Source organism: Manihot esculenta, chromosome 3 (genome assembly GCF_001659605.2).
Source record: "Manihot esculenta cultivar AM560-2 chromosome 3, M.esculenta_v8, whole genome shotgun sequence".
Classification (NCBI taxonomy): Eukaryota; Viridiplantae; Streptophyta; class Magnoliopsida; order Malpighiales; family Euphorbiaceae; genus Manihot; species Manihot esculenta.
The window spans coordinates 2,777,261-2,804,281 of record NC_035163.2 but is presented as its reverse complement, the minus strand read 5'-3'; the positions used below and the strand labels follow the sequence as shown (position 1 = coordinate 2,804,281).

At 34.6% G+C, this 27,021-nt stretch overlaps 4 protein-coding genes and 1 pseudogene across 6 annotated transcripts; 2 read left to right on the top strand and 3 right to left on the bottom strand.

Annotated features, from left to right (window-relative positions):
- The first annotated feature begins 217 nt into the window (after positions 1-217).
- On the top strand, positions 218-4,831 carry LOC110612019. 2 transcript variants are annotated; one of them, XM_021752651.2, is made up of 6 exons: positions 218-476; positions 567-753; positions 1,484-1,673; positions 1,891-2,094; positions 3,312-3,611; positions 3,712-4,831. In XM_021752651.2, the coding sequence occupies exons 1-6, from the start codon at positions 252-254 to the stop codon at positions 4,577-4,579; spliced, it is 1,974 nt and encodes a 657-aa protein (XP_021608343.1). In that variant the 5' UTR covers positions 218-251; the 3' UTR covers positions 4,580-4,831. The 2 variants fall into 2 exon arrangements, with proteins under 2 accessions (XP_021608343.1, XP_021608342.1); XM_021752650.2 differs by having other exon boundaries at positions 3,700-4,831.
- Positions 4,832-5,007: 176 nt separating this feature from the next.
- Positions 5,008-8,892, bottom strand: LOC110611023 (annotated as a pseudogene).
- A 382-nt stretch (positions 8,893-9,274) lies between these two features.
- Positions 9,275-15,590, bottom strand: LOC110612017 (beta-galactosidase). 2 transcript variants are annotated; one of them, XM_021752649.2, is made up of 19 exons: positions 15,250-15,590; positions 14,945-15,040; positions 14,726-14,838; positions 14,576-14,642; positions 14,360-14,452; positions 13,513-13,656; positions 13,010-13,098; positions 12,777-12,882; positions 12,604-12,691; positions 12,289-12,407; positions 12,025-12,186; positions 11,657-11,832; positions 11,429-11,538; positions 11,223-11,332; positions 11,008-11,118; positions 10,641-10,751; positions 10,305-10,510; positions 9,884-10,217; positions 9,275-9,758 (listed from the first exon to the last, which is right to left on the bottom strand). In XM_021752649.2, exons 1-19 carry the CDS (start codon positions 15,421-15,423, stop codon positions 9,648-9,650), a joined length of 2,520 nt encoding a protein of 839 aa, XP_021608341.1. In that variant the 5' UTR covers positions 15,424-15,590; the 3' UTR covers positions 9,275-9,647. The 2 variants fall into 2 exon arrangements, with proteins under 2 accessions (XP_021608341.1, XP_021608340.1); XM_021752648.2 differs by having other exon boundaries at positions 11,223-11,538.
- Positions 15,591-19,758: 4,168 nt separating this feature from the next.
- Positions 19,759-22,494, top strand: LOC122723235. Its single transcript, XM_043954859.1, has 3 exons — positions 19,759-19,876; positions 20,065-21,773; positions 21,868-22,494. Exons 2-3 carry the CDS (start codon positions 20,069-20,071, stop codon positions 22,293-22,295), a joined length of 2,133 nt encoding a protein of 710 aa, XP_043810794.1. The 5' UTR covers positions 19,759-19,876; positions 20,065-20,068; the 3' UTR covers positions 22,296-22,494.
- LOC122723218 (serine/threonine-protein phosphatase 7 long form homolog) lies at positions 22,327-26,403 on the bottom strand. The gene is made up of 6 exons (XM_043954753.1): positions 26,204-26,403; positions 23,619-24,465; positions 23,454-23,541; positions 22,976-23,374; positions 22,376-22,894; positions 22,327-22,344 (listed from the first exon to the last, which is right to left on the bottom strand). Exons 2-6 carry the CDS (start codon positions 24,461-24,463, stop codon positions 22,327-22,329), a joined length of 1,869 nt encoding a protein of 622 aa, XP_043810688.1. The 5' UTR covers positions 24,464-24,465; positions 26,204-26,403.
- Between the last annotated feature and the right edge of the window lie 618 nt (positions 26,404-27,021).

Sequence of the window (27,021 nt, the reverse complement as noted above, 5' to 3'; positions counted from 1 at the left end):
ACAAAAATGATAAAATAATGAGAGTAATAATACTAATAAAAAAACTCATTTTTTTTATTTATAAACTAATTAAACTTAATTTAGACAAAAAAATAAAAATAAACAAAGAAAGCAGAAAGCCCAAATGTTCATTGGGCTTTGTATTGTGGTTTAGGCCCAATAAGGCCTCTTAGAGCAATGTCCTTCCAATATGGCGGGAAAATCCCTAATTAGAGCGTTCTCTGATTCTCTCGATACATCAGTCTATCAGGATGGCCACACTTGGAGAAATAACTGATCTCTTCTGCAAACTCGCCTTCCACCTGCAAACCCTAACTCACACTGCACAAATGCATTATCAAGATGAAGAAACCGAGCATTCTGATTCTGTTGATCTCTCCATTTCAAGCATAACTCAATCTCTTAATCTCAATGACAATGCTGGGGTTAGGGTTTTGGATACCGCTCTCTCCCTCATGTGCTTCACAGCGCCACAGGTCTGTCTCCTCTAACTCTCGTCTGTCTATGTTTTTTTTTGGTAATGTAGTCGTTGTATAATTTTGATTTGTATTGTATTTGGATTTTAGGTTTTCGATTCTATGATTGAGTATTTTGTCAAGACGATTGTGAGTGTTTTGTCTACTTCGATAAGTTGTAAAGTGTTGCCATTCGGGAAAGAAGAGATTTTGCGGGTTGGCAGTTGCATTTCCCAGCGGGATTGCGTGGAATTTATTGAAGTTGTTAATGATGTTGTATCAAAATTGGACCAACATGGTTAGTTCCCCCATCCTTCTGTAACCCTTTGTTTGGATGCTTAATAGTGTAGGGAGAATGAGGAGAAATTAAAGAGGAGAAATGAAGAGTAAAAGAATGGAAATTTGATTTACTAAGTTGTTTTCATATTAATTGAGTTATGTATAATTTGTTTGTTTTGCTTTTTCTCCCTTTTCTGCTGGCGGAAAAGGAGTTTTGCCGATCTAGATCTTAATGAATGTGTTCCAGGACTATTCACTGCTGATTTTCTGTAAACCAAGTCTAATTATCTGGAGGATGTGAGGCTGTATCAATCAATGTGGGAAAAAAAAATGGTTAGAAACAATGCATTCCAAGGAAAAGGAAAGAACAAATTTTATGCCTATACTGATGTAGGGGCATCTCTCAACTCTGGCAAAGTTTAAAGTTTAAGCCCTTGTTACCAGTTTTTTGAAAAAGAAAAATGAACACCAAAGTTTGAAATAATAATTTTGTAGTATCTTAAAGAGAGGAGCTTTGGCCAATAATTTTGTTTGTCGTTCCTAATCTAAATTTGATTTTGAAATACACTCTTTAGTTTCATTAAACATTTGAATAGTATTATGTTTATTTTCTGTGTCTCATTCGCTATTTTTCAGAGTTGTCTTCTATGGGATTAGATGAGTCATTACTAATTGAACTAATTACAAATATTCTCGAAATAGGATTACTTTGCTAAAAACAGAGTAACGTTAGAATTTCCCTTTTGTAGGGGTGCCTTCTCATTTACTATTACGTTCTGCTGCTAGGGTTGCGGTTTCAACATCCTGCTGTAGATATATGGTCCCGTCAATGCATGTATTGGATGTTAAATCAATTGATAGAAGAAGCACTGCTATCTCAAACCTCCTTTCCCACTTGCCCGGTGACTTATCCCTTGACAACAATAAATTACCACTGAGGTTTGCTGTGGGTGGATTTTTTTGACCCCCTTGGCTCCAACATCTATTAATTGATTATCAGTGCAAAGATGTGTGTGTAATATCTTGAGAATTTATCATGCCTCCTCCCTTCCCCTTGAAAATTTGTTCATTAAATATGAGGCCAAAAATAACTTGTTCATTTTGGATTGCATGAATTCCCATGCCATATTCTCGATGTTTGACATAGTTTCTACAGGTTGCTGTCATGGTATCTTGATCCACTAACATTAAAACATGATATATCAAATATCTTGCAAGAAACCATGAAAAGGCCTTTCCTTACTTTGAGCAAGGAGTTTTATGAGAGGATGGAATGGCGCTCCATTCTTCTGTGCTTGGTGCTTTCTCCAATGATGTTTATTCATACCAGAGCTCTACTACATGATTGGTTCATGTTGACGTGAGTCCCTATTTCTTGATATTATGGATATCCTAGCTCTACTTCTTGGTGCATAACCTTATTTGAGTTTGAAATTCATAAGGGGAATTTAATATTTTTCATGTGCACAAGGCATTTGATACATTTGTTTCGACTCACATAAAACACTGATATGCTAGCTGGATACTTTCTTATGGTTCATTTTTCCTACTTTGAACAACTTGATAATTTTCCTTTTGCTTTTTCTATTTTTGGTCCTATGATACTACTGGAAGTTTTAACCCTCTTCTCTGTTTTATTAATCAAAAGTGTGTAAAAACTGAAAATATTTATCAATACATGGTTTGGAAAAAATAATTTTCCAAACCAACATATTGATTCAGTTATTCATGTAATATCAGTTCTGTTCAGTCTTAAATTTAAGGTAATTTGATTTTTCAGTTTTGTCAAATTTGGATTGGTTTGGAACCGAACTGATTGAATGCTTGCTCCTAATCAATATACCTGTAGTCACCTCAATTACACATTGAGCATTGCTCCACTTGAATTGTCATTTTTATAATTGTAATTGACATGAAAATTATTTAAACGTAACAATTCTATCAAAAGTCTAAAACTCACAGATTACCCAATGGTGTATCATGATTTTGGACCATACCATGGATGATGGGAGCTATTATCTTTTGTCTGTCCCACGCCCAAACTTGCAATATGTGTAATGCTTTGCCCATGAGCCCATCTGGTGCACACGTGGTGATGTTGCTAAGCACAGCTCCCGATGTAATTATGCCAGGTGCTGAACCCCATTTTTGCTGGCCTGCTCTATGTAGATGCTATGTATTTATGCGAGATGTTTCGTCTGGTAGCAAATCTCTTTGCAAGGTGAAATTGTAATCCTTTTTCGTGCCGCTACTTATCTTGCCGCTGTCATATCATACCAGCAGCAAGACCCTCTTTTTTGCCAAGTTGTCCAAAAGCACCATGTTTTGACAATTGTTTTTAACACATTTGATATAACCCTCCTCTTCTTTTCACATCTTTCCTGAATTTGTTTATTTATTTATTTTTTAATTTTATTAATAGGTTCTGATTTGGATAAAAGTACTGTTGTCTACAAGACAATACTCCACATTTATACGGATATCTAATGTTTTTTTTTTTCAACATTCTGTTTTCCTACCAAGCTCATCCTGTCAGATAAACAACTGTACAACATTCATTTGTTATTTATGCAACAGGGATCTGGGTTCAGTACTGGAGTTTTTGATTGAGTTAGTTGCAGTGATACTAGATGTCATTTCTAGACCAACATGGTGGGGCATACCGCTGGAGTTGGCATCAGAGCTGCCATTTTCTAATGCCTATTTCCCATGCAAGGATCACTTATTGAGGATCTTATCTGGACCCCTCGTATCTTCAAGTTTTCAACAATTAGTTCAAGTTACAAGCGAATCGGATTCTCTTGTTTGTAAACAATTTGGTCCGATTTCTAAATCATCTACATTGAAGTTTGCATCTGTTGATCGCAAATCTATCTGGTATATTCTTACTCCATGTTAATTAAAAAAAAGGGCCTCTTTGGCAATTGTTACATCTTCATCCTACTTCCCTAATTGATTTAAGAAGGTTTCTTGGCAGGGCTCTTGTAATCTGCTTTCCAGATTGGTTCTATTTTGCATCAGGGTTACTCTTCTCCAACAATTGTTATCAAAATAATTGTCAATTAAATTGCTTGTTGGAGGCACCCAATAGCATCATGGAACAACCTGCTGTCTCTGCTGCAAGTTTCATTGCTTGGATTCTGAGCCCCAATAGCAAGCCTCACCAGGATCTGCTGTTTGAGGGTTTGACTCGAATGTCAGAGTGTTGGTCACGCAAACAAATTGACTCAGATGTTCATGAGAACGAGTATGGTTGTCAAGTCATTGGCCTCTGGCTCAATGAATTCCATAGAGTGATGAAGTATGGTGTTGAATCCACTGACAAGTCATCCAACTGTGAGGCAGAATCATATTACTTTGTTTTACAGAACAGCATGCTTTTCCGGAGAATCACATTAGGGGTTTTGATTGGTTGTCCTAGTTATGTTAAGGAAGATGGATTTGAATTGCTGTTGCATTATGCTGCAACTGGTCGTGTTCTTCATTTAACAAGTAATAATGCTAGAATGAAACATGTAGACGAATTTAACAGAAAGGAAGCTGTTGCAGGTGCCTGTCTTATCTTTAGTTTAACTGATATTGTTGAGAGGATATCTGCTTCATCATTTGAGAATGAAAAAAGCGGATTGGATATTATTTGCCAAGTAAAATTAGGGGCAAGCAAGTATTTGATAAAGTGTATGAAGAAGCTGATCGAGCCCAATATTTTTGAAGATAATAAGATGCTGGTGGACCTACATGATAGGTTGGAAAGATGGCGGCATCAAGGGCAAGAAATGTTAGAACTTGATAAAGATCTTGATGATACCATTAAAGGCTTGAGTAATGAATTATTATTGTTATGACTAGATTTTCGTGAAGGACATTACCTGCTTGGTGCACTACACAGGTTACTTGCAAGTTTTCTGTTGTTTATTTATCAAGGGTAAGTCGTTTATTACATTTTAAGTAGTCGTTTAAGTAGATGGTAATTCTTGGTAGATCACTTGATGTTGTATCATGGGCATCATGACCCAAGGGATACTTATTTTCAATCTATCTGGAAAACAAGTTGAGATGGACAAAGCTTTGATAATTTTATTTAATATTATTATTATTATTTTTATCCCCAACAGAGGGAGCCGAATTCATAAATTAACAATCGTGTAACTTGCATTGTTACTTGTGGAACAAAGGTCATGCGCGGTTCAATACAAGAGCTTCTAAGTGAATTGCTTTCACCTTCACTATCATTCACAGAGATGGTGAGAGAGAAGATTTCTCTAGCTTCATAAATTTTGTCAATCACAACCACTTCAGAATCCACATTTGCGTTTCTGTGCTTCGTCACATTTATTAGAGAAATCAACAACCCTGGAGATTTGGGAAGCCCTGCGCGATTGATTCAATATGAAAGTTCCAGGAGCCACATCTATGTCACATGACGCCTTCCCAATACAGCCCTGTAAGAAATTTCTCCTTGTAATCACACAAACTGAAAAATTTTCAATAAAAATATCTCACTTGCAGCTTGAAAAGGATCCCAAGATTTCTGGGCATGACACTTCCCTTGCTGGTAAGCTCCACATCTCCCCGTCGGCGATCCAAAGCTAGCAAATTTGACCTTAGTCATGGTCTGTCCGGGAGGACACCACAAATGGGCTTTTGGGTTTCGCAGGGGCTAGCTGTTGCCCGTCTACCATCTCCGACTGGTCATCATATATATCAGCACAAACACCGACGACAACTCTCTTCACCATAGAAATCGCAGTAGGATCACCACCCACTTCTTCAAACACAACTAATAGATTCCCTTTTGGATTGAGCCATGAACGAGGAACATGATACCTAGGAATCAGACATGCTTGTCAACATAGTATTTGTAAGAAGAGGATGAAAACTAGAAGCTGTAATGGAAGTTTTCTCACAAGTTTTGAGAGGGCTGTCCACAATTACTGCTGCATTTGTGATCAGTGTAAGTTCCTGCATAATCACAATCTCTGCAAGTACCACGAGCTTTATATGCTGGACAATGACGTCCTATGCTCTGACCATTTATCCATACTTGACCTTTTCCCATGCTACTCATATCCAAAGCTAATGGATCATTGCCTGCTGGTGCATCAAATGTAGTCTGAAAAAAATTTATATCAGTTGAGTTATTAGAGAATTTGAGAAGTTGTTAGTCTAAATTATTAAGTATCCGAAGCACACTGCAGATTTTGAGACAAGCAGAAGCGAAACGCTCCCTCCCAAGTTGCTCTATATCCAAATTCAAACTCGAGATCTTTTTATATCATCTCAGCTTCATGGGTGAATTTTGAGAAATTTTAGTATTTGGTTATGAATAAATTTTACCTTCTACCATGTTAATAGGGGTGTAAATGAACCGAGAAGAGCCGAACTTTGAAGAGCTCAAACTTGGCTCATTAAAATTTTTTCGAGCTCGAGCCGAATTCGAACTTTACTCATATCAAAATTGAGCCGAGTATTAAGAAGCTCAAGCTTGGCTCGTTTAGCAAACGAACTTAGACGAGCTTATTTCTCTTATGAAAGTATATACAGGGTTTGAGCTTATTTTAATTTCAGTTTACTTAACGAGACTGTTCACGAGCCTATTCGCGAACCTGCTTATGAACTCAGAAATGAGCCGAGCTCACGAGTCTTAACGAGCCGAATACTATGGAGCTCAAGCTTGGCTCGTTTATCAAACGAGCCTAAAAATTAAGCTCGAGCTTGGCTCGTTTAGAAATCGAGTCGAGCTCGGTCGAGCTTTTATCGAATCGAACATCGAATAGCTCACGAACGGTTTGATTCATTTACACCCCTACATGTTAATTGTACTTTTTTAGCCAATTGAGGTCCTTGAACCCAACTAACTGATGAAGCTCCGGTGGACCCAAAAAGGCATGAATCTTCACCTTTCATGCCAATCTGCTCAGTGACAGAAGTGAATGGTTATAAAGATTATGACTTTATAATGAAAATTTTCAATGAATTTAAGACAGACCTTGTAAGACCATTTCCACTTTGACATGTCTAATTCTCCCTTGTTTAGACCCTTCAATGTGACTGGACCAAGAATCCGAACCTCCCATGTATCATAAAGCATACCAACATTCTGAGATCAATCATCAAAGTAAGCAAAATTTCATGAGTTTGAACTTCAACATCAGAATTTTCAACTAAGCCTCCGTTTGTTGGCGGTAAAATATTTTCTTTATTTTCTGACGTTTAAAACACTCAGGAGAATCGGTCAAACAAAAACAAACGGAGCCTAAAAAACAGAAAGATCCAGAGAACTAACCGCTGGACCTGCATAGCACTTAGCAAAGAGATCTTATTAATACCTGCTACCAGCTTCACATTCTGGCTAAATTGTATCTTAGGAGTATCTAATGAACCCCACACATTTCCTGCAATAAGAGGAATCTAATAATTTAGCAAAACATGAATATGTTTGATTCAGAATGGAAACAAATCTACTCCATTTTCTTCGACCTGCAAATTGACCATTGATGAACACATTCAAGACATGGCCAGTTGAATTAACTGTAAGAGTAGGGCTTTATCCACTCTTCAAGAATCCTTCACTAGGATCTATATTTACACTGAAAGAACAAAAGGGTATTGAGAAAATCCCTCAAAATTTTAATTTTCTTAAATAATGTGAGAAAAACAACTAATTAGATACTTACTGTCATGTACCACAAGTAGTCTGTTTTATCACTAGTGATGAATTTTTGGTCCCATAGTCCATCTTTGGTAAATGCACCAGCAGCAGAACTGGTAGCAACCTCATCAATGTATGATTGCCAACCAAATCCATTAACTGCAGGATTCATCCACTTCTGGGTGCTTTGGGTACTAATCAGCACAAAATTTACACTAAGGTATTTAGTCTTTTTATCTCCGTCAGGAGAAATTTTATAATAGGAGAAAGGAACAGGCGCTAAAAATCTATTAGAGCCCACTAATCAGACCGAATCCGTGCTTAAGACAGGTCAGACTGCCCGAGAGTCCGAACCTGCTAGAAGGGAGTTTAGCTCGTTTGATGTGAGAACAAGCCCAGCTACGCCGCGGCCCTACCACCTAGCACGCCGAAGGGAATTAAACAATTAACTGACGAGAATGGACAAGCAGATATGTCCGTACGTATTCTACTTAATAATGACAAGTGGTACCGTATCAGGACAACACTCAAAAATCTTATTTTTTTTAAATCTCAAAATATCATCTTCATTTTTCCCAAGGTATATTATTTGGGGATCATCTACATAGATTAAAGCAGCTTCACTTTGCTTGATGGCCCTATGCAGATCTCTCAAATGTCCCCATTTTGGATCACGTGTCAGTCCTACAAGATATTAAAAATGAAATTATAGTGAAATAATGATCATTAAAAAGATAAACAATATTAAATGAAAAAAATAAGTAATTATTTAAACGCAACGTATTCATCAAGAGGGTCATCATAATCATAGCTACTAGCCATGAAAAGCCCAGCAGTTCTGCCAAAATTTGTTCCTCCATGGTACTGTACCAAAAGAGAAAAAAATTATTAAAATTGGGAATAATTAATACACCATATTAATAAATTTTTTATATTGAAATCTAATATTTACCATATAATAAATTACAAATAAACCACTATTTGCTATAAATCTTGCTACTCAAAATGCTGTATCTTCTACTGGCCTACAAGGAACTGAACCACCAAACTCTGTATACCTGATAGAAACACAAAGCAAAAAGTGTAATAATAATAATACAAAAATTTGATTTTTTAAATGAAATAAAATATAAGAAATAAAAAAAAAATCATAATTTTATATATTTTTTTTGTGTGCAAACTTACCAACCAGTCCACATTTTCGGTTTATTATAGTTATTTGGTTTTTATCCTTCACAGTAGAATCCATTGCATGTATTGATCTGCTTTTGTCAGGATATCAGCGAACTAAATTACTCATACAGTTATAAAAACGGCTAGTTCTATGTCTGATTTTGTTTGAAATATTATTTTTTGATATTAATAAAATCAGCTGAGCTATCGTTTTGATTAAAAAAAATTTTATATTTCAAGAGTGCTCCTTGGATAATGAATAAATCCAAAAATAATAATTCTTCTTTTTCCATTGATTACACGTGCTTTATGATCATAGGTGACAGTAGCCATAATAGAAAAAAACCCTTGAAGAAAATAATAGAATTAATAACATGAGCAAGCTTTCCTTTGACATATTGTATTTCTTAAAATCTCTAACCCAAATAAAATATAGCAAACTATAGGATAAATTTTAATTTCAAATTTTATATATTTGTACATGTTTATTATTATCAGGTTATTTATAGTTAATAGTGAAATTAATCAAAACTTTTAAGTTTTTAGCCAATAATTTAGTATTAGGGGTGCAAATATATATTTGGCCAATAATAGAATTTCTGTCTTTATTTCTTGGATTGCGGTGGTGCAAAACTAGGAATATCCAGGAAAATAATGAATAAGAAGAAAAAACAACTTCAACAAAAAGTTCTCAGCTACAACTTAACAATCCAAATGGTATAATAAAAATGCATTATTCTCTTTCATTTTATTCTTACAAAGGAAAAGCACCAGAAATGCTTTACAAAGTTGAAACCCCACCAACCAAAATGCTTACATTACAAGAATCAAACATCAGTATCTAAGGACTAAAATCTTAGCTTATTGTAATAAGACTAAGAAATGATGTATGCAGCTGTTTTTGACAAATAATGGCTTGTCTATGTACATGAGATGAGGCAACTTATGCTTCTGTCTGTGGCAGCCAATTCCATGTCCTTGGCAGTTTGAAATGCATAAGCTTCAAATCCTGTAAATGCTGTGTGTATCAATTGTTTATGCACTGAATGGGATTTCGTTTATTCGGTTAGATACATTTCTTTGAGGATTCAGCTGCAGACAGCCTCAACTGAAAGCTTTTTTCCACTGTCAGGACAGGGATCTCCTCCAAAAACTTCTGAAGTCACAGTTACTGAACAAGATTGCTTTCCAACACACGTCTGTAACAGGATCATCAATGTCAGTCCATAGAACTATAGAATAACTACAGAATTCAAACAGAACATGAATCAACCACCACATAAATTAGTCGTTGATCGATTGTTTCGATCAGCAGTTTGTATACCTTTTCAAAAGCATCATATGACCTGTGGGCATGACAGCTACCTTGTTGGAAACTTCCACAGGTCCCCTGGGGCAATCCATAGCTGGCAAACTTAATGTGATAGATCTTCTGCCCTTGCGGACACGACAAATGGGCTTTGGCTTGGGGGTGATCAATTTTTCCCAATGCTATCATCTGCCAGTTCTTCAATGCTGGCTGTCCTTCAAATATATCGGCACAAACACTTCGTGCACTTCTTTTGACCAATGAAATCCCACTCGGATCACCACCCCATTCTTCAAACACAACTAATAGATTCTCACTTGGGTTCAGCCACGAGCGCGGAATGTGGTACCTGAGATTAACATCATTACCACAGACACTTAAATCAGATAAAACAATGAAAGCAAAACAACTTGGAAGATGTTGTCTCAGCTCTCACCATCTTTGGGAAGGCTCTCCACAATTACTTCTGCATTTCTTATCATCAAAAGTTCCAGCGTAGTTACAGTCGCCACAACTACCACGAGCTATATATCCAGGCCAGTGGCGTCCTATACTTCGACCATTTATCCATATCTGACCTTTTCCCATAGTACTCATATCTAAAGCTAAGGGGTCATTGCCTTCTGGTGCATCAAAAGTCGTCTGAAAATATTATAACACTGATCAGATTCACTGAAAACTTTCATAGTTCATACATATATTCCTTCTGCTGAATTAAGAATAAAAAGAAAATAAAATGGAAGCCAAGTAATTGGGCATCAAAAACTAGTACCTTGTACCATGTTAGTGGTCGTGTTTTAGCCAATTGAGTTCCTTCCGTCCATTCAACAGATGAACTTCCAGTAACAGTATGAAGGTTTAATGCTTCACCTTCCAGCCCAATCTGCTAGGAGAACATCAATCTAAGTGATTCTGTAGCTTGTTATGAGACAAAATATTCATCGAAAAGAAAAAGGTAGAAGAGAGGAAGTGTCAGAACAATCCCATGAGTGGTCCTCGTGCTTATGCCAAGGCATTTTTGGGGAACAAAAAAATGCTTCCATTCTTAATTTAACACTTGTGCCTTTTGCAAGGCAGCAAATCTATCAGTGCCTACCTTTTTCAGTATAGCATGGAGCAGGAAAATATGGGAAACAAACCTTGTAAGACCATTTCCACTCTGATAAGTCCCTTGTCCCCTCATTCAAACCCTTCAATGTGACTGGGCCTAGAACTCCAGCATTCCATTTTTCGAAGTGCAAGCCAACGTTCTGAGATTAACCAATAAGACAACAGAATGACTTCAAACATCATAAATTTCTGCAGTAACTACTTGCACAGAAAGAAAAGGTATCACAAAAGTGAGGGAACTAACCGGTAGACCCACAGCAGCACTTAACAAATAAATCTTGTTAATCCCAGCTGTCAACTTTACATTCTGGCTAAATGTTAACTTAGGATTGTTTAAGGTACCATATACAGTTCCTGCAATAAGAATAAACTGACAAGTTAGTACGACAGAACATCGAAAGTGACATTGAAACTTGTTAACTAGCAATACTCTTTTCACTTTCAGTTCACCTGATAGTTCACCATTGATGAAAACTTGCAAAGAATGCCCAGCTGAAAAAATAGTGAGGAGAGGATCCTCTCCACTTTTCAAAAATCCTTCATCGGGATCTATCTTGACGCTGAAACAGCAAGCGAAATACACGAGAAGAATTACATTGCCAACAGTCACAGAACCCCAACTTTGCTATGCATATTGTGCATGGCTTCGAGATGGTAGGACTACAATTATATACTCACTCTGTCATATACCACAAGTAGTCTGTAGCATCCCTCGTGATATTTATTTGCTCCCACAATCCATCCAGTGTGGTTGTATCATCAGCATAAGCAGAACCAGCTTCTTCAATGTATGATTGCCAAGAAAATGCTCCGCCAACAGGTGTCATCTTCATTCGTGTGCTCTGAGCACCAACCTGCATAGGAATTGCCATCTAAATCGACATTGCATACACTACAACTTGTATTTCTTAATATTTAATAGAACTCCAATTTTTCGACATGTATATATATATGATTAGGCAAAACAGAAATGGACAAGCAGCCTACTTGGAAGTGAAACCCGAAATTATTAAGGTGTCTCTCTGAAGCAAGAGGCTACTACTTACCCTTGCAGTGTTAAAAACTGCAGTTTTGCAGTCAGGGAGAATGCTGATAGACCAAGGTGGCAGGTCATATTGCCCATTACCAAAGGTCACTTTCACAGAATACTTTGTGTCGTAGTTTGCCAAGAAGGCTGCACAGGATGACTTTGACTTGAACACATGAGCCTACAAAAAGCTTGAGAGTAAAGCCAAAGAAGAAGATTGCAAATTGCGTGCATTTTAGTGTGCACATATGCGTATATTAAGCATTATCTGAATTGAGCTTACCTCTTGATTACTCCCAAGAGATGTTACTGTGGGATCTACAGAAACTAAAGCAGGTTCACATAACTTGATGGCCTTATGCAAATCTCTCAAGTGTCCCCACTTTGGATTCCTTGGTAATCCTGGCATAGAAAATTAGGAATTTTCATCAAATCACCTGGACTACATATTATTTTTATCCTTATATGCATTTAGGCAAGATTTTCTCTAAATACATAATGCTACCATCTTTTAGTAGTTAGAGCCATTAATATGTTTAAGTAATGATGATTAGATGGATAAACAACACATTAGCCCAACCTACTCTAGAAAACATACCATATTCATCAATAGGAGCATCGTAATCATAGCTAGTAGCAATGAAGAGACCGCCAGAAGTCCGGCCAAAATTAGTTCCTCCATGATACTGTAGAAATTAGAAACATTACCAAGATCCTCTTGTAAATCAGGATACACCAGAGAATAAAATTTCGTTTGAAAGGTTAGTTTACCATATAATAGTTTACAAATGAACCACCATTCTGTATAAACCTTGCAACTGAAAATGCTAAGTCTTCTGCTGGTCTATGGGGAACTGCACCACCAAATTCTGTGTACCTGACAAGAAGATAAAACGATGAACTTTAGAAAATTTACAACAAAATTGTGGTTTTTTTAAGAATATAAGAAATTATAAGACCAGATTTACATGTTTTAGCATGTAGCATCATCATCCTGTTCTTACCAGCCAGTCCAGTTTTCTGTCCACATTTTAGGTTTGTAATCTTTGTTTGGTTTGAAATTTTCACAGTAGAATCCATTGCAGGTGTTAATCTGCACATCATCAAATAGATATAGGTTTTAATTAACCCTAGGAATCACACCCTGACCCATTCAAGCTTTACCAGAAAATCATGCAAACATGTGAAGCTTAAAAAGTTTCACTATCCAAAAAACCCAAAACCCCAGAGCATATGCAAGAAAAGACAAACACAAGAGGATTAATAGGACCCATAAGATTAAATTTAAAAAAGAATGCAAAGGCCAAAAAGGTGCAAGAAAATCAAAGCTCCAAGGATTCTTTATTAAAGGGCCACCAAAAATAGACAGAAAACTATTACAGACCCCACCAACATCAACAAAGGATATTGTCACACTGAATGTGAAACAAGCCAACAATGCTTTTGAGAATATAAAACCATTAAAGTGAAAGAAAACAATTGAAAAAAAATTGACAGAATCACTTACAATGGGATCAGGGGCATCTTCTTGCTTGCACATGACCCATGGGACCCCAGTGCCCAAACCCACAGCCATTTCAGCTGCCCATTTTGTATAAGCTTTACCAGGTGCGCCAATTTCCCATTCTACTGGTCCATACTCATTTTCTATCTGTTTACAAACAAGCAAACAACAAGGAGGGGGAAAAATTACTCAAACTACTATTAATGAGTGATGGGCCAATTGATAAAAATTTGTGGAACCAAATTCAACTAAAGGTTACAAGTTTACAACCCATTTGTAGAATGGGGATAAAAACTGGCATTGGCTAATATTCTCCATTCAATTTTCTTTGTCCTTTAGGGAAAGAGGTTTTTTGGCTAGTAAACAACTTTTGTTGAGAAAAAGACCCAGAGAAAGGAAAATAGAACCACAGTAACAATTAAAAAATAAAAATTTACTATTTAATCCCATGAGAAAATTCATTAATTAGTACTCCGGTATTGAAAAATACATTAAAACATCTATGAAATTTTAAAAAATCTACTAATGAGTTTTACTATTTAGTCATGTGTTATAAAAAAATTCATTAGTTGGTCTCTTATTAGTCGGTCTCTCCATACTAGGTATTTTAGCCTTTTATGTGATACTTAAAAAAGTTATGGAAGAAATTAATTAGTAAATATTTAAAAATTTCAAAGACATTTTAATATATTTTTTTTAAATCGATAGGCTAATTATTGAGTTTTCAAACCAAAAAGTAATTTTTCCTTAAAAAAACAAAAGACTATTATATATTTATATAAAAAGAAAAAAGAAGTAGAACCCAGTTCTAGAAACACAGTGAATAATGGAATGGAGGAATTTATCCAACCTGAGAAAGAATTATTGGGCCTCCCTGAGTTTCAAACAACTTTTCTGATTTCATCATGCTGACAATCTTTTCTGTGAACTTTTCCATTGCAGCCTTCATTGTAATCATATAAAAAAATCATTGTTTAGCTAAAAAATTGACAAATTCCATTGGGGAACATAGTGAGCTCAGACAAAAGTGTGTTCATGATGGCAATCAAGAACCCCAAGCACCAACCTTAAATGGGCCATTGTCGGTTCTGAATTCAATACCAGGAACATATTTTAGCCAAACAGGAAATCCCCTGTGCCGGAAACAGAGCAAGTGAACAAAAATGGTGAAAGAAAGAAAAAGAAGAGCAGTGGATGAGATTTTACATATTAGTACCCGAAGTTCCACTCAGCACAAACATAAGGTCCTATCCGAAGATGAGCATACAGTCCTGATTGTTGTATCAGCTTGATGAACTTGACTAAATTATATCTATCCTCAAAATAATACTGATATTTTCCCAGAAAATGAAAGAAAAAAAATGAGGTTGCAGACAATATGAAAAGCGAAAGAGAGCTAAAGGAAGAAAAAGAAAAGCAATGTAATTTCATTTACATTTCCAGGAGAAGGTTCATGCCCATTCCAGAAAACATAGGTTTCTATGACATCCAAACCTCCATCTTTGGCCGTCTGTATAAGGTCCGGCCACATCTGCAGACACCATAAAACCCAACACTGTAATCAAAACTGAGCTCAAACGCCGTAAACTCCGGCAAAGAAGAGAAAGAAAATACACACACAGAGAGAGAGAGAGAGAGAGCAGCCATCAGTGAAAAGTAAAAAACTTTGAATAAAACATGCAAAGGGACAAGAACCTAGAGAACCCGTGAACCACATTGGAGTTATAGTAACGTAGCTACCTCAGGAGTACTCCTTGGATAGTGAATCGAACCAGAAATAAGAATCCTTCTCTGCCCATTGATCGTAATAGCTTTGTGGTCGTAAGATACAGAAGCTGTAACAGAAGAAAAAACCCAAGAACCAAACAACAGCAGAAGAAACATTAACATGCTGTTCTTTAAAATATTCACCATTGACGCCACGCCCTCCTCAAAAGCAATGGCCTTTTACACGGTCTATACTGAGTTGAATGCTTTGTATAGAGATGAATATAAAGAATGAGAATTAGAGAACTGGGTTTTTCTATACAGAGTTTGAAAATTTGTTGTGCTTTTGAGAAAGAAAAAGAAAGAAACAGAGTTGGAAGCTGCTGAACTTAAGCCATTAGGCAACTGCTTTTATAACACTTGAACAATGTGCAGTTTGTGTGGGGTCCACCCTTTTGCCTTTGCAGGCAGCTTGAGGCTCTTAAATTAAAATCTTAATCATTTTTTCTTTGGATAAATTTTAGGCAAATTATCATGTGTGTACATCCTTATTACAAATCATAAATCTCACCTCTATAATTTGAGAAAAAAAATTAACTTTTTTTCTAAAAATAAAATTATTTTCCAGATTTAATAATTTTATTAATACTATTATATATAAATTTATTAATATCTTTTATTTTTTAAAATAAAAAATAAGTTATTTTATTTAAAAATAATTTCCAAACGATTCAAGTAGTCTTTCAAACTATTTGGCCACTGAATTCTTATTTTTTTAATATTTAATAAAATTAATATTTAAACTATTTTAATTATAAACTATTTAAAATATTTAATATTTCTTTTTATATATAATATATAAATAAACTAATTTTATTTTTAAAATAATTTTTTATTAATTATTAAAATATTTTTTAATATTTAATAAAATTTAATATTTTAAGACCAAGAAAACCCAAACGTAAGCTCTTATTAACCTTTAATTAAGTTATAATTAAGATTAAGTGAAATTAAAATATTAATAAATAAATAAATAAACACTGATATTTAGGCAAATCTTTCAAAATCAATAGCTTTCTTCCTCATCATTTTTCTTCTTTTCTTGAATAATGGAAAACTTAGAGGTAAAGTATACCCAAGTAATCCTCAATGACACAAAATTTAATTGATAAATTTGTTTAATTCATATGAAATGCAATAAATATTAAAATTAGTAATAAAATATAAATTTAAATGGAGAAAAAGAAATTTATTTTCTTTTCATCTTTTCTTTCTATTCGCTAATGACGTTTAACTGCTTTTTTATTATAATATCATCCATCTCTTTCACATAGATTGTACGTACGGATATGTCAGAATTTCACTCTATATTATGTGATTATTTAATTACTCCCGACGTACATGCGGGTAAGACTGCGAAATGATTGTTCTCTTTTACGTCACGTCATCGAATTGAATTACTTTCCGTTGGATCTGGGTTTACAATATGTACAGCCTATCTCATGTGTCTGAATCAGAACTTATAATACTGGATCGATCGATCTGCTTAAAGAAAGTCTGATGAGTTTTGGATCTATCTTCTTTTTTAGAGTATGACTTTATCCTCAAATATAAAATGTCGAATAATTATGAGACATTATTTTTATTGTTATATTAATTAATATATAACAATAATATCAATAGTTATTAGTGAATTACCATTTTTCAGTATCAATTAGATTAATTTCATTTAAATTTTATTTCCATTTTTTAAGGACACTGCTTCAATGGTTTTGTGTTTTATTGGACAAATAATTAATGTGGAAAGTCATAAAAGCCACATTCCAAAAGATAAATAAAAAAAAATCATGAGGTACTTTCTTGTAAATATGACAATTTCTGCACCTAACCATGCAATTTTAAAATTTAAAAGGTTGGGATTTTGAATAACAATTATAAAAATTTAAGGAAGCTTTCCTACTTTATTTTAAAAAATTTCAATAAATAATTTAAAGACAAAGGAGGTTTGGCAAATCCAAAGCTTCAAACTTGATTCTCCCATGTTTTTTGCTGTCCTCAACTACATGGAATAATAAATTATATGTTTGACTTGAATATAATCAATTATAAATTAATTAGTAATATACGCAACTTAATTTAAAATTTATTAAATAATTTAAATTAATTATTTTTTATTAAATGAATAATAAATTATATATAAAACTGTAAAAATATGAAAACGCTTGTTTTTTAACGATTATCTCAAAAGTTTAAAAAAAAAAAAAAGTTAATTTAAGCGATTAAGGGATGATTAATATGTTGAAAATGATGTTCAAGCTGAATTGCGTGTTTAAACGTTTAGCTAAATGCTTGTTTTTAAACAAATATTTAAGCTAATCTAATCGTCATGCAGAACCAAAATAAGAATAATAATTAGACCAAAACAGTTCAAAAAGTAGTGGTTAGGCTGTTGTGATCTGCTAAGCCTTTTGTCTAATTGCGTATAAATTTCATTTTTACTTTTGGATTTTGGTTACTATCCAAACATTTTGATTTAGGATTAAATTTGCCCATTTTTACCCCAAAAAAATATTAATTTTTTTTTAAAAAAATTTTATATTTAATATTAAATTACATGCACACCCAGTAAAAGATGGGACCCAAATCTAACGTAAATGCCCCCAATCCCAACCTCCAGGTCCGTGACTTCTTGTGGGTTGTACTGGACCAAATATCAAACAGGTTTTGTGCACTAATCTCTTGCCCCAATCAGAAGACTCCTGCAAAGGGGGATTTTCGCGTATTGTAACACACTCCATAAGTCATACTTAATCTTTCTGATAATTGCTAATTTTATTAAGAAAATGATGGGTTTGTAATCGGCAAGACCCATAACCTATAACTTGTAACCCAATTATGTGTTTTCCAATCTTGGCCAATGATGAATGCTAAGGTTTATTGTGATGAGGAAGGCTACTCCATAGAAAAAGCAGCATATCTTCTTTTGTTTCTGGGTTCTTAAGGATGAGTATGCCACGTTGTAGACAAAGCCTAAATTGATTTGCGTTATGAGCTAACCAATTTGTAACATAATTTATTGCTCCATTGGGTCTGATCTTCCTTCTTCTTGGGTTTTGATCAAAATTTTGTATCATTATGGCTGCTAAACTTCCAACAACTTTTTGACTAAAATTAAAACCTCAGCTCTTAAGTCCATATCTAAATTAAAGAGCCAGTGCCTTCAAATTCAAGATTTCAGAACTAACTGATATTATTAAGATAAACATCTTAGAAGTTGCTGTTCTTGAATTTTTGCTGAAGCTAACTTGGCTGAACACTGAAATTCAGCTTTGAAATTTGTTCAACCACAACCGACAATTTCATTTATTCCCAACAAAGTCCACAGCAAGAAATAGTGCAGGGGAAGCTTGGCCATTCACAAACTTGGCTGCAAATTTTCATGGCAGTATATGTATTCCACATGCTACTTTCTCAGAGCTTTTTTTCATTTCATGCAGAGTTGAAGAAAATTTTATAAAATAACGTGGGATCCGAAAATATTTTCGGATCCCCGTGGTCAGACCAGCGTGTTCGGCAGTCAGACTGCCGAACACGCGAGTTCGACACCCACAGTGTCGAACTCAGCAAAGTTCGACACCATGGGTGTCGAACTCAGGAAGTTCGACACCAAGGGTGTCGAACTCCGCTTGTTCGACACCGTGGGTGTCGAACAAGAGAATTTGGCTGCCACGGGAGCAGCTTCTGCTCCCGTGGCAGCCTGCGTGGCGTGTTCGGCACCCAAGGTGCCGAACACGCACAGAAATTTAAGCTTCGTCAGGGAATCCCTGACGAAGCTTGACTAAGGACAGGGTTCGGCACTGATAGTGCCGAACCCTGTCCTTAGTCACCTGCATGAGGTCCGTGAAGCGGTCCTCTTAAATTTGAATTAAAGCCTCCCACTGCGAACTTGTTGCTGGCCATGCATGCACGTCAAGAAATATTTGTTCGGCAGCATAATTTAAAAAAAAAAATTTAAAAATTATAAAAATTAATAAAAAGTTAAAATAAATTAAATTAAATTAAATGTATTGATATTAATATATAAATTAATTTAAATTTATATATTTTAAATTTAAATTATATATAAAAAATTAATTTATTACAAAAATATTAATTATATATATATTTTTTATAAAAATTAAAAAAAAATTATTATATAAAATAAAATTTAATATATTTAAAATAAATATAAATATAAAATTAAAAATAATAAAATGTAATTTTTATTTAAAAATAGTATATTATAATTTTTTAAAATATTTAGTAAATAAATTTTTATAATTTTAAATTTTGTTTAAAAGCCATGTGTAATGCATGCACATGGCAGTGCTAATGTGAATGCAGTGAATGTGCATTCACATTAGTACAGTAACCTACATGATGTAGGTTACTGTGCTAACGTGAATTTATTCAGTCCGTGCTCTTGTTCGCCAGTGGTAGTGTCGAACTAGAACTGCTCCCTCGCCTATAAATACTTCCATGATTCACTCTATAACTCACAGCAAATCACTCCATTGTATCTCAAAAAATTTCTTTCTCTAAATTATTTCTTCCCCTCAACAAATTTCACAAAATTTTTATTTCTACTGTTATCGATTCAATTACAAAAGAAGAAACACAGGTAAGTTTGAAATAAACTTAAAAAAAGTAAATTTTAATTTATTCTAAGTATGCTCTGTGGTTGCAACTCAGGTTGATCTTCCACATCAGAAATTTATGTTATAATTTTTAATTTTAATTTTCATGAGTACCTTAATTTTATTTAATTTTATTTTATCCTTTAAGTAATTTATTATTATTTTTTTTCAGATAAATGGCAATTCCTGCATATGCAAATATTCATTGGGATGGTAATATTATAAATAATTGCAATGGTTATGATTATGAAGGAGGTTTTTCAAAGATTATCCCAATGGGTAAACGGATAAGTTTTAATCAATTTGTTGGTAAAATAGCTCGTGCAATTGGATTATCCGATAATAATGAATTTATTGAGACTATTAGTTTTAGGAAGCCTACAATTGTGGATGGATCCTTACAATTTGAGTGTATGGAGATATGGGGTGAAGATGATTTATCAAATATGTTTAATTACTTGTACCAAATTGGTGGCATACCAGGTATAGAAATATATGTTAAGATACTTCGTAGTGTTGATACTACAAATAAGGATGATGATATTGGTCCATCTGGAACTGCTGTTGAATCAAATGATGAACCATGTGAAGAGCAAAATATTGTTGATGATTACGCTTTATCTGATAGTTTTGCAGGGCCGTCAATTAATATTTCTGATACAGTGGAGAATGAGAACGAGTACGAGGATGAGGACGAGGATGAGGAGGACGATGATTCATGGATGTCTACTGAGGATGATGAGGATGATAATTGTCAGGAGGATATTGGGAGTGAGTCTCGATATTACAACACACAATTTTCTAATCCCATTGTGCCTGTTATTCATCCTCCCCCATACGCAGAAATAGACTTTGATTTGCTGAGGGTGGATCCTTATGATAAGCCAGAAGGTCGTTACTTTTGGGATCCATCTAAAGAGTTTTCAGTTGGGATGATATTTTCATCGAGAGACGCAGTGGCGGCGGCTGCAAAAGAATATCATCTAAGACATCATCATCAATTTTGTTATCATGACACAAGATCTAAGACGTATTCTATACAGTGTAAAGACAAAGACAGTGGATGTGCATGGAGGCTTCGAGCATCAAAGAAAGAAGGAGATGATGTATGGAAAATCACGAGATACAGTGGACCGCACACATGTACAAATCCTCAGTTGACAAAAAACCACAGCCAATTGGATGAGAATTTCATTTGTTCGTTCATATTTGCATTAGTTGAACAACAGCCGGATATAAAAATTGCTGCACTACAAGCTGAAGTGCGGGATAAATATGGGTATGAGCCTTCTTATCAGAAAACATGGAAAGCTAAGCAGAAGGCAATCGCAAGGCTTTATGGGGGTTGGGATGAATCATACAATCGTTTGCGTAGATTCATGACTGCTCTTCATCATTTCAATCCAGAAACAGTATACATGATTGAAGATAATCCACATTGGATTAATGAACGATTAAATCCCATGTGTCGTGTATTTGATCGTATGTTTTGGGCTTTTAAGCAATCGATCGAGGGATTTAAACATTGCCGACCTGTTATCTCAATAGATGGCACATTCTTGTACGGAAAATACACCGGGTGTATACTGTGTGCAACCGCACTTGATGGAAATAATCAACTATTTCCATTAGCTTTTGCCATTGTTGATAAGGAGGACGGTGACAATTGGTCATGGTTTCTAGATTGCTTAAGGATATTTGTGACCACTCGAGAAGATTTGTGTGTAATTTCAGATCGCCATGCTGGAATTCTTAAGTCAATGCAGAAAGATTGGTGGCAACCTCCAGCTGGTCATCATCGTTACTGCATCAGACATGTCCTGAGCAATTATAATAAGACATTCAAAAATGCAGCAATAAAGGAAGCGTTGCGCAGGGCAGGTATGTTTTAATACTAAGTTTACTTATTATTTTAAATTTAATGTCACTTGTGACTCATGCTAATTTTTTTTTAATTACTTGTGATTTGCATCAGCAAATGAAAATCAGAAAAGAAAGTTTTATGAGGCAATGACCAACATTCGGGAGGTGCACCCAGAATCATACGATTGGGCGATTAAGATAAATTTAGATAAATGGACGAGATCCCACGATGGTGGACAGAGGTATGGCGTTATGACAACGAACATGGCAGAATCACTCAATGGCATGATGAAAGGATTTCGGGCTTTGCCAATAACGGCAATGGTTGAAAAAATATTTTTCCAGTGTGTCCATTACTTTGATACGCGGAGGACCACATTTTTGGATCAACAAAGCAAAGGCTATGTTTTCAGTCAGTATTGTAGTGAAGCACTGCGTGCTAACACGATCAAAGCAAATGCACATAGAGTGAGACGATTCAATACTCAGACGATTCAATACTCTGGATTTTGCACCACTGAATCTGAAGGATCAGGCTGACCAAACACACCAAAACCAGCCTGGCCATATCCTAATCCAGGATTGTATCCTGCAAAAATATTCTGCCTAGACGTAGAAGCATCATGTGCAGACTCTGAGGCAAATGCAGGAAACATAGATCCAATAGGCGTACATGGTACACCAGACGCAGCGGGAGTAACCGAAGGCACTATACTCGGTCCAGGCGTCCATCCCATGAACTGACTCTGAGTAGGATAATACATGGAAGGTACCTGAGAAGAACTGGGTGGAACGTGCGAGGAACCTGGAGCATATCCGTATTCCTCTTGAGACTGGTGATACTGTATCGGGGGAGGTACTGGATGCACGTCGCTATCACGTTCTGATGCTAGAGCATGCTCCCGTTGACGGCCCCTAGCATGACCACGTGCTCTGGATGAGCGCTGAGGAATGGGTGGGTCATCTGGATCAGACGTGATGTGAGGTCGAGGCGGTGCTGGCTGTGGAGCTGGGAATTGTGTTTGCCGCCTCTCCTCCATCATACATAATGAAACTGATTGAAGGAGGTCGCAAATGGACGTCATGCTCCCTGTAGTCGGATTTGTCGCAATAGCCTGCATACGCTCTACACCATCCTCCTGTAGTACAAGTAATCAATTATGTTGCATATAATATCAAGTTATTATTGAAAATGACTTAAAACAACATAAATTTTTTACCCCCGATCCCATAGCCGCTCCTTTAACCGAGATCCAGCGTCTGGACACCCTACGATACCACTCCATGTACTCCGAATGAAAATGGAGTGGTTCCGTTGCTGGCGGGGCAGTTACTATTCGTCTTTCTCGGGTGTTCCAGCGCGCAATCCAATGGGAGTGCACCTCAGCCCAATCTGTGTCGCTCTTACGCAAATCGACATCATGGAGTGCAGCAGACTGTTGAGGTTCAGCAGGAATGTGCTGCTGCATACCAAACTGTCGCATGACCCGATCAGGCTGATGCCACTCTATAATGTGGAAGCAGACCAGTGGCACTACAGCTCTCCAAATTTGTCGTCCTTGTCGGCAGTATTCGGGTAACGACTCAATAAGGGCATCGGTGTATGGCTCCCATATTACCTGAAATGAACATTAAAATGTTATAAATAAACATAAAGATAGCTTGCAAAAAAATTACATATTCATTTTTCTGAATTACCTGCTCAGGTAATAACCGATCAAGCTGGTAACGCAGCTCCACGAGTACATGGGTGACAACCTCTGTTATCTGCCTCGCATTACTCCACCTGCACAACATATAATATTAGCGGATATTCCTTTACATATTTAATAAAAATTATAACAATGATATAATAACACATACCTGCTGCCTAGTGGAGCATCGTGATGTGGTACTCGTACAGACAGTGTAGGCGATACAGCTGTGATACGGTCCCATGCCCATATCTGCAATATGAATAATGGACCGGCCATCTGCATAACTTCTGGATTAGTCGCCTTACATAACTGTCTGTACAGCCAAGCCAGACATGCAGCTCCCCAGCTATAATTGCCGGCTTCCTCCAGGTCGGCTAGCAGAGGTAAAAACATCAGGTTAACACGCGAAGCAGATGTATCACTGAAAAGAGATCCAATGACCCTCATTAAGTATGCGCGTGCGAACCTCTGCACAACTACCTCGTCGTAGTCATCTGGAAGCTGACCGAACTCCTCAGCTAGCCATACCATCTTCAGATAACAACCCCTTATGGCACTATTAGGTGGAACGACACCTAATAGTGCCTCACACAATGATGGCCAATAGTGGCGTGATCGCCCAGTAACAGCTGCACCATTGACCGGCAACCCGGTTATTAGCCCTACATCCTGAAGGGTAATGGTCATTTCCCCTTCGGGAAACATAAACGTATGAGTCTCTGGTCGCCACCGCTCAACCAATGCACTAATTAGATGCCAGTCTAGTGCAAAAAAACCTAACCGTATAACCCCATAAAATCCAGTTCGTCGCAGGTAAGGTCTTATTTGATCTGGAATGTCTTCCAGATGTAGAATTGTTCCCGTCCTTCTACAAGCAATTGCCCCAACATCCATACTTTGTTGCCATATAGCCTCAGACCGATGATCGGCTTGGGCATATAGCAATGATGGATCGTTGGGACCCGGTAAAATGTAATTACGACGGTCACGGCGATTGCGTCTTTCCTCCATATCTAATTATGTAAAATAATAAACAATATTCAAACACCAATTATTCACTAAATAACAATATTTAATCTAACACTACAATATTCTACATATATTTAAAAAACTATATAAAAAAATTAAAAAAAAATTACTACTATTTCGAAGGTATTCTATCCAAAATCACAACAAATACTATATCTCACAATAAATATTCTATTACAAAAACACAGCAACTAATATGTTCAAACCACATATTAATAATATATTGGTGTAATTATTTCACAACATTTTTTACTATTTATTTGAACTATTTTAATTTAATTTTTGCAATACAATTACATTTTATTACTTAATTTAAGTAATTTATATTAAAACAATTAATTATTAAATTATTATAATTTAATATTAACATTTCAAAAATTAAATAAATATATATTCTATTAAAAATAACAACAACTAAAATATCCAAAATCACACCACATATTCTATCCATAAATCACTACAAATATTTAATCCACAAAACACAACAAATATTCAATCTAAAAATCACAACAAATATTCTATCCAAAAACAACAACAAATCTAACACTACATTATATTTAAAAAAATTAAATAACATATCCGTGTAATTATTTCACAACATTATTTAATATTTTTTTAACTATTTTAATTAAATATTTTGAATACAATTAAATTATATAAATTAATTTACTGAAATTTTATTTAAAAAATTAATTATTCTATTAATACAATTTGATATTAACATTTCAAAAATTAAATAAATAAATAAACAAATAATTTTTAAAAAATTAATAAAATTAAATACGGATTACATGTTTTTAAATTTTAAATTATTATATATTTTATAAATTAATAAATTATATTAACTTTTTATTTATTTTAATTTTGGAAATATTTTTTATTTTAATTAATAAATTATATTAAATTATTATATTCAATTATTATATTTAATAAAAAAAATTTTAATTTTAATTAATATTTGATATTAACTTTAAATTATATTAAATTATTATATTTTTTATAATTTATTAAATTTTATTCAATTCTTATTAATATTTATTTTAAATATACATTTTTTTAAACATTACAAAATATTTATAAATAATTAAATTTAAAATAAAAATAATTCTAATCATTTTATATATTATTATTATACAAAATAATATTTAACTAATTAAATAAATATTTCTACGGATTAAATATTACATTTTATTAAATATTTAACAAAATTTCAAAAAAATTCAACAAAAATTATAATAATAAATCAGTTTTTAAAATTTCAAAAAAAATCAACACAAATCAGTTTACATATTATCATAATAAATATAATAATAAAATTTTTAATAATAAATTTAAAAATTATTCAAATATTCATATTTTAATTATTATAATTTTTAAAATTAATAATTTTTTAATTCAAATTTTACAAGTTTCTCCACACATTCATTTACAAAAATAAAAGGCTATTAATAATTTTAATTTTATTTTATTTCAATTTTATTTAATATTTAACAGATAATATTAATTACTTTATTTATAAATATATTAATAATTTTTTAATTTAATTTCAAAATATAAAAAATTACATACAAATTTATAATAACAATTATAATAAAATTATTTAACCTAAATTACATACAAAATTATAATAACAATTATACAAAAATACAAAATTACATATCAAATTATTTAACCTAAAAAATATAAATAAATTTAAATTTAAGCAAAATTTTAAAGAAATACCTGTTGGTGGATATGGCTGCAGATCTTGGGAGAGAGTCAAAAAAATTTGTAAATAGCTTTGAAATTTTGGTGGAGAAGAAGAAGAGAAAATGAGAGAAAATGAGGGAAGATGACAGAAAATGAGAAGAAGAGGAGGCTGCTGCGGAAAATGGGAGAAGAACAGTGGGAGGCTTTAATTCAAATTTAAGAGGACCGCTTCACGGACCTGCATGCGTGACTAAGGACAGGGTTCGGCACTGATAGTGCCGAACCCTGTCCTTAGTCAAGCTTCGTCAGGGATTCCCTGACGAAGCTTAAATTTCTGTGCGTAACACGCCACGCAGGCTGCCACGGGAGCAGAAGCTGCTCCCGTGGCAGCCAAATTCTCTTGTTCGACACCGTGGGTGTCGAACAAGCGGAGTTCGACACCCTTGGTGTCGAACTTCCTGAGTTCGACACCCATGGTGTCGAACTTTGCTGAGTTCGACACTGTGGGTGTCGAACTCGCGTGTTCGGCAGTCTGACTGCCGAACACGCTGGTCTGACCACGGGGATCCGAAAATATTTTCGGATCCCACGTTATTTTATAAAATTTTCTTCAACTCTGCATGAAATGAAAAAAAGCTCACTTTCTCAACTATAATTGTAACACTCTCCTTGTGAAAAGTCGAGTAAATCAACTTCGCACTCAATTTAATATTCGTATTATTTAGTTTATATATAATTTAATAAAAAAATTAAAAAACTTTATAAGAAACACATTCGCTTTATTTTAAGAAAAATATAATAATTTCATATAAGACTATTACATGAAAAATCTAAATTATTTTACTATTTTT